A 15703-nucleotide genomic window follows, 5' to 3' on the forward strand; every position below is an offset into this window, starting at 1 on the left:
TTTGGCTGGTTTGATGCCATCGTGCTTGTACAGAGACCTGTACTAAAACCTGTGCTCACTGACCTGCCCACTAACCTGCATTATATCCAGAGGTACTGAACAGAAGAACTGGGTGGATAGATTAAATTGTTGTTTATCAAGAAATAATGCACAGTTTTGCATGTTCACTCTTAGGCTATGCTACCAACTAATTTGAATGAATTATCTGAAAGTTTATATTGATCACTGTCTCTATTTTCCAGCTTCCAGGAAACATCCTAGGAATTAATTAGGAAATTACATACCTGTAAAATGAACTGTTACAGATGGAATATGGACTGTAGTTGTATAGCGCACGTTGTATAGCACTTTAAACTACATGTCACATTCACCCAAATCATAGACTGATGGCAGATGCTGCCATGCAAGGTGCCAACTGTTCATCATCAGAAATAAACTAATCATTCGCACACACTCACAATTTGGGGGTCAGTACCTTGGCCCAGGACACTTATTTTATGATTTATCTTACTGCTATACTGTATGTGGTTGAGTCATGTTCTAAATGTATTGTTATTCCCTCTAAAAGCTGCAGCATGTAAATAATCTTCTTCATTTCAATACATTCATTAATTTCCTGCTGGTCTGTCCTAGGCTTGAGACACTTGATGGAAATGCAGTTCTACAGTTAGATCCAGCTGTTCCTGGTGTGTTCAACGGGCCTTATCCACTCGGAATTGACCCGGTAAAACCTGTACACTCACTAAAACAAGCAACATAAGCTGGCAGCTGTTTTCTTTGGTTAGAACCACAGTGCATTTTTTACCTCTGGCTTGTAAACTTAAAGGGTAATCCTGGGACCTATTTTTACACATTGTTGTATAGTTTTGGAATTGGTCCAGTAGATTGCCTCAGCCGGCAGCTGCGAAACAAGCTGCAATGGCCGCAACGTAATCTTTGGGGACAATTGCACCCGTCAAAAGTATGTCCACTACTTTTTTCAACTGACAGGCTCAGATTGTTGTCTGACAACATTATGGAAATTATCCCTAATCCCCTTGTAAGATGACTTACTGACTCACGTTTCAACCGTGGTCTTCCTGCAACAACTCACCTATCGCAAGATTTCAGAGCGAGACTTCTCTTTGAGCAAGACTGTTTCTGGTTAAACAAAAATGATCTTATATATATCTCTCTCCAGCTCCATTGTTGCCCAAAAACTATTAGAAACACATCAGTGAGTCACACCGTTGCACTGGGTGACATGTTCCTTCATTAACATGAACACACAACACTGTAATTTATTTTGACTCAATGCCACATACACCGCCCTGCTGCCAGGAATACTCACTACAGCAGCAAATGTGGATTAATCTGCTGCTGAAAATAGTCCCCAACAAATACAATATTTCCTCCTGTTTGAGTAACGTTTGATAAAAACTACAGTGATCAGCTTTTTAGGAAATTACTGAGCCTTTTTAAAAATGAAACTATATATTTGGGAGCTGTTTTTAAAGATTTACAAGTACTGTTACTTTGCAAAAACAAATACTCAAGTAGAAGTAAAAGTAGTCATCAAAATAACTACCTGAGTTAGAGTACAAAAGTATTTACTGAAAAAATGACTTGAGTAGCGAGTAACTTAAGAAATAAAAAATAATAATAAAAAACACTGGCACACTACCATCTTTTTCCCCAAGTCTTATTTGATGTGGATATGACTGAAATAATTTCAACCACAGATGGTCTTCTTTAGTGGTTAGACCCTGTTAAATACAGGTATGTTTACTTCTTCACTTTTACCTGAGGAAGATCATTTGTCGTTGAAACGTTATATCAGTCATGTCCACATAAAATAAAAATTGTCTTTTTGTCATGTGCATAATTGGGTCTCTACTTTTCTGTCTCTCTTCATCAGGCTACACAAATGAGCGTGGCTAGTTCAATGCACACTGCTTGCACACTGCTTAAATGCTTAAATATTTAGGCTACATTACGACAGAAAGTAGCAGTAGTAGTTTTGAAGCATGATATACTGTGTGTATATACAGTATTTTTAAACTGATTAGCATTAACACAACAGACATACTTACTGCTCTCTGTCAGCTCAGTGTGGGCACGGTTCTCTGATGTACTGATTTCAGAACAGCGTTCACAAACGGAGCCCATTGCACTGTGCACTGTTGATTTGTCTGTAAATTTTTGCTGCTAGCGCTATTTGAAAGCTTCAGCCATTATGCTGCTGTGAACAGAGTCATGTGGAGGCGTGGTTGCGGTAGGATAACAGAGTGCCAGCAGACCTGGGACCAGCTAACCACCTGCCTCTTAACAGATCATGAATGCGTAAAATAATAAATAAATAAAAGTAGTACGAAGTAGTATGCATCGAAATGTAACGGAGTAAAAGTTAAGATTTTTCTCTAAAAATCTACTCAAGTAAGAGTAAAAAGTATGCTGCATTAAAACTACTCTGACAAGTACAATTTACAGTGACTTGAGTAGATGTAAATCATTACTACCCACCTCTGGTCTTCAGTAGGAAACAATGGACTGAATGACCAAAAGAATTACCACAAAGGAGCAAATAATATAGAGTTCCCAATATATTTGGTTTATGTTCACCCTAGTTTACCCTAATACAAAAAAAAGATAAGGACCAGTCACACCTTGGTTGATCTCAAACATTTGTTGTGTCATCTCTGCAGATCTGGAATGTTGCCACCAACAAGCTGACCTTCCTCAACTCATTCAAGATGAAGATGTCTGTGATCCTGGGCGTCATCCACATGCTGTTCGGAGTGTCTCTCAGTCTCTTCAACCACCTGCAAGTGCTACACTCAACACCAATGCTGCAAATTAACACCTGAACCCTTGGGTGTCTCTTAGTTTTCACTCCCTTTATTTACAGGCTTATAGCATAGTCCTCCTCTTTCGCTCTCATATTCGGCACCAGAACCGAGATCATGCAACTACGTCTCGAGTACACTCAGAAAAGTGAGCTAATGTTACTATTTCATCCTAACAGCAACTTCATCCATCCACTCACCTCATCTTGAATATGCACTTCGCCTCACTATCCCCATCGGACGATGAATTATTCGGACGAAATCAGGATGACCATGCTCAAAGTTTCCATCAACCCTCACCAGCAGACCCAGCAACAGAAGCCAAAAACTTCTCCGCCACCTCCATGCCTGAGACCCTGATTTCCGTAATCCAAAAGCCATCCATGAAGCGAGTTAGTCCAGCAAGCCCCTACACAGTCTCTTCCTTGCCCACCTCCCTCAGCAGAAAAGAGTGGAAGAGGCAATTCAAGGACAGTCCATCGCTGTCGCTGCAGTTCTCTGACTCCATCGCCTCCGAGAACAACTCCAGCCTCCCGCCATCATCTGGACTACTCTGGGCCTCACAACACCTTCAGCCTTCTTTGCTCTTCTTTAAATGAAGAAATACTCTCCAGATCAGATATAACTGATACTAGCAGCATATACGCTAACCTCTTTAGCACTGTTGTTTTCGAGTGAACAATCACTTCACATACACGTCGTCACACACACATAGCTCATGCTGTAGCTGCCTGTATTTCATCATAGGACACCGATTGGTGCAAACGAACTGTGGTGCAGACACAAGCACATAGCTTAAACCCTGGCAAGATGGATTTTGTGATCTCGGAAGTCCAGCTGCCTAGCAAGGTTAAGCAACTGCGGCAGCTTGCTCTAACCAGTTGGCACCAGGATGTCAGGATCTCCCAGCAGCTCATGTCAGCTGGACCCTTTAGCACCGGGATGCTGGCGCCCCCTGCTGCCTACTTTCAGCAACCACAGCAACAAGCTTTGGTCAGGGGATTTGGCACCAGGATGCCAGTGCCCCCCTGCCGCCCACTTCCAGCAACCGCGGCAGCTTTCTCTAGATGGGGCTCCTGGCTCAGGGATGCCAGGATCTTCCATCTCCCAGTCCCTGCAGCTCATGTCAGCTGGAGGCTTCGGCTCCGGGATGGCGGCGCAGAGCTTTCCTTCCCACTGCCGTTGCAGCAAATTCCTTCCATACTTAATTCCGGTCTTCCCTCTTAACCCATTCCAGCCCAGCAGGCAACTATCAACTTCACCCCATCTACAGCCAGTCCCCCCATTTGTCATCCTAACTCTTTTATCTCCCGCCCTTCTCCAGTTCCCACCAGTTTACGCCAACAGATCATAGACATACACCGATCTTGCTCTCCTTATCATGCCTTCCCTTCATCCACCACCTACCGACAGATTCCTTGAAGGACAAAGGGTACCTCTACCTGAAAGGGAGAACACCCACCCGTTCCAGTTCCTTTCTCACCCACACTAAGCCTCCTTTCCCTATGCTGCACCAAATGCCAACTTCTCTCCCTCCCAGGTCACCTCAACTTAGCCCTACATATGTCGTATGGTGGTGTAGTATGTGGACCCAAATGCAGACGACCAGGAAGATGTATGAGGATGAAGTAGCCAGATGGCTACAGTGCTTATTGGGGTGAAGTGGCTTACAGACAGGTACAGGCAGACAGACCGGTAGGCAGACAGGCAACAAACAGGTAACAGGCAAATAGGCAGATACAGGTCCAGGTACAGGGAAAATGAGTTACCGGCTGCAGTGGTGGAACCAAGGAAGTGAGTCCAATGAGGCTGAACAAATCCAATAGGGAGCAGGCAAAGTTCAAAGTCCAGAATCCAGACACAGTCCAAGGGAGACAAAGAATCCAAACAGAACTCACGGTAAGAATGCCGGGGAACTGGGCACGGGAACAAGGTACAACGAAAAGTGCTCCAAACGGCGACACACAAATGTCATGAACACACACAAGACAGGAACAACAATGGTCTGACAATGAACAAAGGAAAAGACCTGGACTAAATACCCTAAAGGAGGTGAGACAACAAGACACAGGTGCAAACAATCAAGGATGGGCCAACAATCAAAACTGGAGGGAAAGCAAACAAAGACAGGAAGTAAAACCACAAGACACACAAGGAGAGGAACACACTACAAAATAAAACAGGAAATGACAAAACCTCAAACTATAACAACATATCATTCTCCAAGGGCGAGCCTTTATCTCTCACTTGCTATCAATTGCTTCTTCCATCCCATCACTCTTGAGTTTCACCTCCCTGGACAGTCCAGGTCGTGCCAAACTCCGTGTTTGGTTTTCACCAAATGGAACGGGATGACCTTTTTCTACAACGTACAACTGACTCACCCACACGACATACATCTGTAAACCGAAGCGTCTCCTTCTTGGGGGTTTCTACAATGGAAGATGGTTCACAGTAGAATGCCCCCTGGAGCGCTTAAGTGAATGCCAGGTCGCTTCCTCTGCTCTCTTCGAAATCTACCCCATAATAGCTGCAGCTATTCTGTGGGGCCACGAATGGTCCCCCAAGTCCATCCTCATATACTCCGACAACTTCTCAGTCATAGACATAATCAACAAAGGTCGCTCCAACGCCCCATCCATCATACAATTCATGCGCCACCTAACATGGCACTCTGTTACACACCTAAGTGTTTTCCGCACAGGTCATGTTCCTGGTCATTCCAACACCATAGCAGACTCTCTTTCCTGTTTCTCATTTCAGAAGTTCAGAGGCTCGGCCCCTCTGGTAGATACCCACCCAACACCGGTTCCTCCATATTCGGCACTGACGTTCACCTGTAAATCCTGCCCTAACACCCCTGATTGTCAAATCCCAGAACTTCATCATCAACAGCATATCACCCTCAACCGTCTCGTCTTACTGGTCAGCTTGGAAGAGTTTCCGCTACCTTCACGACCAGTACAACATAACCTTCCCGTCGTTTGATCTCGTAACCATCACCTGTTTTGTTACCTACGCCCATTTCATGATGGCCATCAAAACAAATACCATCAAAGTTTACCTTAGCGCCATTAACTTCTCTAAACTCCTAACCTTCAGCCCAGGCCTGGCCTTCAGATAACTTCACTTCTCAGATCCTGCTCAAAGTCCTCACCACCTTCCTTGCCGTAGACTTGCTGTCAGTCTGCATCCACACCATGCACTCTGGATACAGCATCCCCAATGTTGCTCGAACTTTAGAAACCATATTCTTGTTGTCATGTTTCTTTTGGTTTCCTCAGATGCTCCGAATTCACCGCCTCTACCCTTCGCTTCGACTCATGTCTGCATTTCCGACTCGTCTTATTTCTCAGACAACACCATGGTATTTACTTAAAGCAAACCAAAATAAATCAATCCAGTTAGCTTACAGTCGTCTTTTACTCCAAAATCCAATCACCACTAATCCTTTCGAGACCCTTGCAAACTACTTGCAATTCCGGAAATCCCAGAACATAACTGTGACAGATGCTCTTTTCAACTCTGAGTCCGGACAAGTAGCTACTCGATTCTGGTTCCACCAGCATTTCCGCCACATACCCTGTCCGGCATTTCTCCCGTCCATTACTATGGTCACTCCTTCAGAATCAAAGCTGCCACCTCGACATCCCGCAATGGCATCCCTGATCACTTAATACAAATCATGGGCCGTTGGTATTCCCAAGCGTGTCACCGTTACATTCGTTCAAATCTCAAAGATTTTAGATCCGCTCAATCTTGTCTCAAGTAACTGGAGGCTTTGGGGGTCCGTCGTGCCCGGGTGCTATGGCGGATTCCCCACAATGCAGCAACAGACCGAAGACGTACAATAGTTCAAGCTTTGCTCATAATCATTTAAATGATCGTGTGGTCCTTGCTAGTGAAATGAACTATGTTGTACATCTGACAACGTCTAAAGGCAAAAGTGTTTATAGTTGATTTGAATGGCCACTCTTGAACGCTGTCATATAGAGGGGCAGGATGTAATTAATCATAAAAATAGGGATAACGGCGCACACTTCTGGACAGTCTCTGCTGAAAGACATTCGGGGTGTTGCGCGAGTTGTGTGATTGAATAATGAAAAAAGAGAGCTTGAGAGAGAAGTTCAAACCCTGAGAAGTTAGATAATCTTGTCTGTTTTGCAAAGTTAAAAAAAATTCAGACGTCATTGGAGGACAATCTGACACGAACTTCGTTTGAAGCATACTGAGGCCCTAAAACTAGTCAGAACTGCTAACAATTGGCATGCAAGTGGTACTATACATGTTCTATGACGATGTTCTATGAGAAAAAGTTTTATGCAGTTTGAAATAGTTTGAGCTTTTTGCCTGTATGTCCACAGGTTTTCAACTCAATACAATTATATTGTCAAAAAGTGTACCGATGGTATAAAACAAAACAGATAATATTCTTAGATTTTCTCTCCCCAGCTTCTAATTTTATTTTAATTTAATTAAAAATGTTTTTAATAAAATGTGTTGAGATTTTGAAATCAGGCTCCCCGTCATGCTTTAGGTGATCAAAATCAAAAGTAAAAATGTTCCCACAGAGTCAGTGAGTTAGTTTCCACCTGAGCTCTGTTTAAAAAAAAAAGTATTTTCATTTTGGTAAATCAGCATGAAAAGTCATCCTCCAGTAAATTATTGCTCTGTGACTGCATATGTAGACAGCAAACAACACCCACCATACTGTTCACACTGAAGAAAAAGTTTAAATTTGAAGAATGAATTCCACTGATTCCAGCAGTATGTGTATGATGTCTGTGTGATTGGATCTGAGTTATGACTCAGGTTTAATAGGGTTATTAAATCCATCTGAATGGATATGATAACAATGATGAAGTATGATGATGAAACAATTACCCTGGTTGGAAACTCTCTCCATATTCTGTTATTGAGACATGTTGATCAGGTTTGTCAGGTTGCAGCTGTTCTGGTTGACAATGCCAGTGCTAGCCAATGTCAGCAAAGTGAAACTACTCAACAAATGCAACACTAGATTCTCCATCACCAACAACAGATGTATTGTAAAATGTGTCTGTGTTGTTAACTGACATCACTGCACTGCAGGTACTTCAAGAAGCCGCTGAACATCTTCCTGGGCTTCATCCCAGAGATTGTCTTCATGTCGAGCCTGTTTGGCTACCTTGTTCTGCTGGTCTTCTACAAGTGGACAGCCTATGACGCCTACACCTCCAAGGACGCACCCAGCCTGCTCATTCACTTCATCAACATGTGTCTCTTCAACTACAACGACCCCACCAACAAGCCCCTCTACAGGGGACAGGTGCTCCCTCCCTCATCCACCCTTCTGCCTCTCCCAGCTTCCTGTCCACCCCCTCACGCACTAGTATGGTTGAACCCTGGTTCAACTGCTGCTATGAGCAGCTCATAGCAAATCATCATAATAATAATTAAATATACTTTATTTTCTTCTGGTCAGAGGTCAATCTCAGCTACAGAACAGCAGCACTGGAGCTGGCAGGGAGTTTGTGTCTTGCTCAAGGATACATCTGTAGGAGTTATTCTTGCTTACATTAGCCTTGAACTCAGGTCATCCTGTTAAAGGACAGTCTTTCAAACTACTGTAGTAACCTTTACCAGACCTACAGTACAGTCACAAAGTATTAGGACAGTAATATGTTATTTATTTTTTTGGTTGTACTCTAGCAGATTGGGTGTGAAATGAAGCTAAAATGACTATAAGTTTAAAAACCTTCTGGCTCTTGCAACATATAGTGTCAGAGGGAAATGTTATTGGGAAACTCTTTTGCACAGCTAGTTACGTGCTAGTTACTAATCTACCTAGTTTGGTCTAAGTTTTCCATCTAGCTTACTAGGTTGAGAGTAGGGCTGGGCGATAGGGCAAACATTTGATCACAATCTTTTTTTTTCCATGCAGTGGAGAAGGCGGTTCCAAATGGAGCTATAATTAACCTAGCCCTGTCTCATCTATTGTGTGGGAGACTGTTCTAAAACTGCCCTAAAACCGAAATATACTGTTTGAAAACACCTAAATCTCACCTTTATACGGCTTGTCCAAGTAAGTTTTCAAGTGCCTTTGCCAAGCCAGAATGGGCTTCTTATGGCCTCCTGGATGGGGATGAAACACCCACTGCAACTACAGTTGGTGAGAACTGCCATAACGTTTCCCTTTAGTTGTACAAATCCGTACTTGTAGTGGGTTATTTCCCCCCATCAGCCACAAGGAGCAGCAACAGCACCATTCAATTCCACTCTAAAACAAACATGGACAAGTTGCAAAAGAGAATTATGTGTTAGTGTTTTCAAACTGTGTTTTGGTTTTGGAAGTGAAAAGGCTTTGAGGATGAAGACTAAGTGGTTGGTTTAGAAGATGCATCTATGGTTAATTTCCCCACCTCCAGGATTATAAGTTGTCTAGCCCTGTTTTTTGGATTGTCTCAACCACTTTTTACCACCAGTGTCTTATTACTGTGTTTATACACAACAGCTCTTAACATTTAAGATTTTTGTGAGTGTTGAGCTGTCGCTTTCTGTGCCGACACCTTATGTGCTCATTTCTTCTGACTGGCTTTTGATACCAAAGCAAAAGCATGTGGTGTGTTCAGTTAACTTAACCAACCCTGCTATGCCCATTTTGGGGAGTGGGCTCTCTGTTGATATGATTGGTTAGAAATAGCTTTCTTTCTGTAATGTGAATGGCTGTTGGTACATGATCGAGCAATGGACTCTATCACCAGTATCAGTTTCTCATTATCATTGAGGGAATTTTGACTCTCACATTTAGTGTTTATACTCTTTCTATCGCCAAGCTCTTGTCAAGAGCTTGTTTCTTTCTCATTTGAAGCAACAACAGAAATTGGAAAGGAGAGCGGAACAAAGGAGAATGTAAAACTCAGCCAAAGGAAGGTTTATCTCAGAGGACCATATCCGTTCAGTCAGACAAACAATTTACCAACATTTGCCGTAGTTAATGTTAATTTCCTGCTCTTTTTGACAGATGACGAAAATCACAGAAAACAGTCTTGCAGAAAAGTCTGTTCTCTTTTTAACAACTTGAGTTATTATAGGTGTAGAGGTAATCAATCAGCCATTATTCTTGGTTTCCTGATACATCTGATATATTTGTTTTGTCCTCCGATAAGCACATTACTATTGTTAGATTAAAACAAATAACTGTAACAAGTAACTTTGTTGCAAGAAAGCAAAGGAAAGGTTTTTCTGTACTAGCAGTGAGAGGGAGGACGGAGTTAGGCCTCACCAGGATCTGTTCGGGGGATTAGCATCTTCTGATCACTGCTACACATCACCAACATCTCGTTAACCTCTCTCTGTTTGAATCTGTAGATGGGGATCCAGGTTTTGTTGGTGCTGATTGCGCTTGCATGTGTACCCTGTATGCTGGTTGTGAAAACTATGGTGCTTCGGCGTCAGCACCTGTGGAAAAAGCACCTGGTATGTGAATCTGACCACACCTATAACCTCACTGCCACCTTTGATGAATAACAATTATAACCTTTGTTATAACCTTTTTTTCATTCCTATTCTGCCATTCATTTCAATTTCACATTGTATTGTGTAATGTGGTTGGTTGTGTTGCCATGATAAATGCTTAAAGCCTGCCTTGGAAACGTGGGAAATTTGTCCGCAATCCTTCACAGGATGAAGGCACCCTAGCTGATGATCAGCCTCTTTAATCCATTATTATTCTACCAGTATATATGACGAGTTCAAAATGCTATATATCCAACAAATATAAATTACCTGAAATACCTGACATAGCAGCTTGAAGCTCTCATTGTTCTCAGTGGTTGTCTTAAACCTCAAAGAAATGCAGTCCCATCAGATTGAAGATCAGTACCAATTAAAAAGAATTATGTGTTTACCATGTTCATAAGAAGAGCCCCTAAGATCAATTCACTGTTGTGGTATTCATGATTTTGTAAGTGCCAGTCAATGTGCATTTCGGCACTGATTCTGAATTAGTTTTAATCTCAGTCTTTTGACATTAGCTTTTTTTGTTATTGTTTTGATTGAGAGACCCATAGCGGCAGAAATGTATATACTGTGCATTTAACTAAAACTGGCCAGTGAAATTTTAGTCAGATTTTTGTTGTGTATTTTTTTTTATTTTATGTCTTATAAGTATTCTGCGGCTTACATCTACAGCCTTTGATAAAGTTGCATTAACATTAGCTTTTTGTAATGTGAGCAATTCCACAGTTGCATGCAGGTCGTTGAGTAAGATTTTGTATTAGAGTGAGGCAGCAAGGAATAGAACCCAAATGCAGACAGGCAAGGCGGACAGGCTAATTTCAGTGATTTATTGAAAATAGACAGCTTACAGGCAGCTATAGGTAGGCATCAAGCAAGCAGGTACAGGGTTAAATTCCGGTTCTGGCTAGAAAGCAATGGCATGAGGTACATGGCAACTTTGATGGTCTGGCAGGGAATGAATGCAACTGGGCTTGTATGTGAACTGAGAGGCTGATGAGGAGGTGGGCGGGGAAGGCAACTGCAGACCAGATGAGAGAAGTGGGAACAGGTGTGTAGATGGGTGGGGCAGTCAGGTGATGGGGAAAGGAGGGAAAGTCCAAGGGCATCTGGTGGATGGATGGAAAATGGCAATGAAGGGGTCTGAGGATAGGGACTGTGGCTGGAGAGGAGGGACAGAGAGACAGACTGTGACACAGGCACTTGACAATGTACCAGTTCCATTTGTATAATAGTGTTAATAGTGTATTAATGCAGTATTAACATTAAGTTATTAAGTTGTTAAAAATTAGCTAGTAATTAGCTAGCTGACATTCCGGATCGAAATTAGTTACCAGAGCTAACTAGCCTGCTGACGAGCGCATGAAGGCTATTTTAGACGTGTAACAAAAGTACTGCAGGATGTTGCTGATAGCTAGGGGTGGGCGATATGACCTCAAATTTATATCATGGTATTTTTTTGTTTTTTTTTTACGGTGACTGTATTATATCACTGTATTACAAAAAGGGATACTCCACTCAAAACATGATTCTACCTCTTTTCACACTATTGGTCATGTAAGGGAACATATCTTAAGAAAGAAAAAATTATAAAAAAAACATATGTGTTTATTGGCTCCAAATAGAAATGAAAATGAGGAATAGGCGTACATGTGTTTTGGAAGAAGTGCACTACTACCAACCTACTACTCTGGTTATTTTTGGCTTCAAATGAGGCTTAACGTTCACACAATGTCTCATGGCTGTCCCTCAATATTAAATACTCCGATATTGCTCCAGCGTGACGCTAGCCACATTAGCCATAGAACGTGCTAACGCCAAGTTCAACAGGCTAACCGGCAAAATAAGCAATAAGAAACAAAAAAAAACTTACCATCCATCCTTGAGCTTAAGTTTTGAAGCAAATCCTTCTTTGTAATGGCCCTCGTTGAGATAGCAGTCTGAAGTAAAATGGTTTGGGCACACATATAAGATTTTTCCAGTTATTGTAAGGACATCTCCATCAAAAATAAAGTTAATCCACTGGATCTTCAGATGTTGGGAGTAGATGAAGACTTTTGTGTTGGTTCTTACAGCCAACAACAGAGAAATTGGCGGGCTTTGCTCATACATTCCACATCTTTGTGTTATCGGAGTTGCCGTTAGCGAGGAAAATAGTAGTTACTGGATTTAACTCCAGTTCTATGAGTACGTGCGTAGCCCTCTACCTGCATGTTATTGCAGCCACAGTAAAGCACATTAGTTTTAATATGCTAAAACATTTATCGTGGTAATGACGGTATTGCAAAATCCATGTCCTGGCAGTGGCAGGTGATGGTGATGAAACCAGTATACCGCCCACCCATACTGGTAGCTCGATGACCCAACAGGACATGTTGGTTTTAGTTTTTTCTTTGCCATTTAAAGTTTTACATTTACAAGTTGCACTTTACAAAATGGAGTCTTCACCTCTGTTGAGGCTTAACTCAACCAGTGAGATTATCTTGCTGTCCAATAAATGATTGGTTACCCCAGTCTAATAATGTAATACTGGTTTAGTCTATAAAATAACATTGTTTTACTAGATTTCAGTTGATTATTGTATCTTTGAAAATTTTCATTTTTTTGCCACCTTTTATTTATTAAAAGTAAGTACCAGGTTTCACAAGTGGAGGATGTATTTCATTTTGGAATGAAAGCCTTCACTTTCTGTGCTGGGTGCCCTGTTTTACTTAAAAAATTGGAGTAAATTAAGAAGAAATCGTTCAACCTAAGGCTTGCTTTAAGCTAGACACAGCTCTTGTGGCTTTTGTATCTAGTCCCAGAAGAGGGAAGAAACCCCTGCAGAGAATCTAGAGCAGTCTTTAGAGCAAACAGGCGTGTCCTCATCATGCACCGGACTCACCCAACAGGGCACGCAGAAGTTTGGAGGGGTGCGGGTGGGCAACGGGCCCACGGAGGACGAGGCTGGCATCATGGACCACGACCAGCTCTCCCAGCACTCAGAGGAGGGAGATGAGGTGAGCCCATAAAATATCACCAAACATCACTGATTCAAAGTCCATCCTCTTCCAGACTTTATTTTGTTTGGATTTAAAATTTGAATAGTTTTTAGTAGGTGTAGTAGTTTTTATGATGCTAACTATACTTTCACTATTGTATATGGACTTGGACTATTCTCTGTGTTCTCTGTATGTTACAGATGAAAGAGGTCACTGAGCTAGTACAAGATTTTTACTTTGTGTTCTGAAAACGAACAAATTAGTTTTCCACTTTTCCAGGCACTTTAAAAGGTTTGCTGTCCGTATTTAATTTGATGGGTTATTTCAATTTTCTGTATGCCAAAATATGAAACACATACCTAAAATATCCTCTTTCTTAGCATTGGCCTTTTACCTGATGTGCCTTTTAGCTGATGTTGTGGTACTGAAACCTCATGCACCCATCAACTTAGCAGAGAATATTGCAAGTTCTTCCTTACGACAGCTCCCTTTAACAGCCCATGTTAAAGGGACTTTAAAATGGGTTTGACTCAGGACTAGATATAGACACTAAAGACTCATTGCAATTTTTAAATGTTTGATGCTTAATCAAGTATCAATATTGCTGTCGACTAATCATTTCAGCACTAGATTTGGGGCACAACTTAATACTGATTCTGATTTAAGATTTCACCGGTACCTGTACATGCACATGTATTTAAAAGTGTTTCATTTGAAAGTTTGTCATTGCAAAAGGTTTCCATGTTATCTTTTTTTTCTGGTGGGGTCAAAATGCCATTCAAACACCTAAATAGTGTTTTTTTGTTGCACTACAATCACTTGTATTTGGGCTCGCTAACAAACATGTAGTCTGCTATATAATCAATCATATAAGCTCAATGAGGACAATAGTTTAGTTCAGCTCAGTGTAGTTACAGCTTTAGACTGTCAAAAGCTTATAACTAAAAAAATACTTCCATTCACCAGCGCCATGCTTTACTCCCTGTTGTATGTTCTTATCAGAGAGCAATGTGGGCACAACAGCGCGCAGACAGAAAGGCCGGGCAGGGATGGACTGGAGCAGATAAGAGATGGATTTCCATTTCAGAAACATAAACAGCGAGGTGGTTTTCATGAGAACCAGCGAATGGAATTTCTGAAAATACCACCCAGTTCTATCTGTGACTCAGAGGCTTGGTGTCTGCCAGGTCTCCTGCATAATAAATCTCTTGAGTGTTTATGTTGTGATAACTATTGCATACCTTAAATGTAATAAGACTGCATTTTGTCATCATTATTCCAAGCATATGATATTCCACATGGGAATGACTTATCAACAAGGTTATGGAATTTAATATTGCATAATGTTGGGAGTAGCAAGTGACTGTAAGAGTATCTGGCTGATCAACTTACTACATACTATAGAAAATGCAGTACATTGTAGTACAGTGCAGTGTACATTGATTGATACAGGTAAATGGAAAATCTGTCTTCTCCTTTTCTCTTGTGTTTTATCTGGCTCTTTTGAATTGTGAATGTCATTTAAAGTACATACATTGACCTTTGAACTTCTAATCAATGGTTTCTGGCAGTGCTGGTTATTATTTGGGAAATTAACATGACTACATTGTAAGAGATGAGCGTCAAAATCCACAGTCCTTGTTCTGTGCAAAAAACATTCTAAAATTCAGCTGAAGCTAATTTAAGATTTCAGCAGTCTAAATTGGTCTTATTAAGTGGGTATCTAAATCCAGTCGTGTGTAGGTGTATGCCGGTGCTGTGTCTCTGCAACAAACCTACATGTGATTTCCAGGACGTACTGTATCCCCCCCGCCATGGCTTAGCAAGGACACGCAAAAAGGGAATATTACATTATAATGTTAGATTATGTTATAGACTGTAACTTTGTCAGATGCACACCTTATGTGTTGATTTCTGTGACCGATAACTCTTTCAGCATACATATTGCATGAGAGTATTGTATTAAGATATACATTTTTAAAAATCGGAACCTATCCTTTAAGATCCAACCCGGCTGAACATAAATAGTGCCAAATTTAGGACACGAACCTGACTGGAGACTGAGGTTATATTTTGCTTCATTCCATCTATTATTGGCTGCTAGCTTGCCAGGCTAATGCATTTCATTTGCCACATGCTATCTCTTTCCCTCAAGTGCATATCTATTTGCAACACATGATGCAAATGGATGCAGATGATCGGAATAGTGGAATTTCTTATTAAATTACATTTGACAACTGATACCTTTTTCAGGACATGTTAGGTTTGGGTCAGGTTCCAGAACTCTAGAGTCTAGTAAAATATACTGCAAAACAATGATCCAAAAGAAGGATGGAACCTTCTGGATCAATGCAGTTTGTGAATTCTACCACTAACCTTTGACCTTTGCTTCCTTTCAAG

The 15703-nt window shown here is 41.4% G+C and overlaps 1 protein-coding gene across 6 annotated transcripts in view; it reads left to right on the top strand.

The window, feature by feature from the left end:
- The window catches only part of LOC122867481 (V-type proton ATPase 116 kDa subunit a1-like), a 45284-nt gene that overhangs the window by 14936 nt on the left and 14645 nt on the right, over nucleotides 1-15703 (top strand). For 2 of the 6 annotated variants that reach the window (XM_044178317.1, XM_044178318.1), the window contains exons 15-19: nucleotides 634-724; nucleotides 2685-2803; nucleotides 7917-8133; nucleotides 10176-10283; nucleotides 13121-13321. In XM_044178317.1, the coding sequence (XP_044034252.1) occupies nucleotides 634-724; nucleotides 2685-2803; nucleotides 7917-8133; nucleotides 10176-10283; nucleotides 13121-13321 (736 nt within the window). Of the gene's footprint in view, nucleotides 1-633; nucleotides 725-2684; nucleotides 2804-7916; nucleotides 8134-10175; nucleotides 10284-13120; nucleotides 13322-14305; nucleotides 15693-15703 lie in introns of those variants that run through there. The other 4 variants (XM_044178319.1, XM_044178320.1, XM_044178322.1 and 1 more) reach the window with 3 other exon arrangements.

This window comes from Siniperca chuatsi, linkage group LG20 (assembly GCF_020085105.1).
Source record: "Siniperca chuatsi isolate FFG_IHB_CAS linkage group LG20, ASM2008510v1, whole genome shotgun sequence".
In the NCBI taxonomy this organism is placed as follows: domain Eukaryota; kingdom Metazoa; phylum Chordata; class Actinopteri; order Centrarchiformes; family Sinipercidae; genus Siniperca; species Siniperca chuatsi.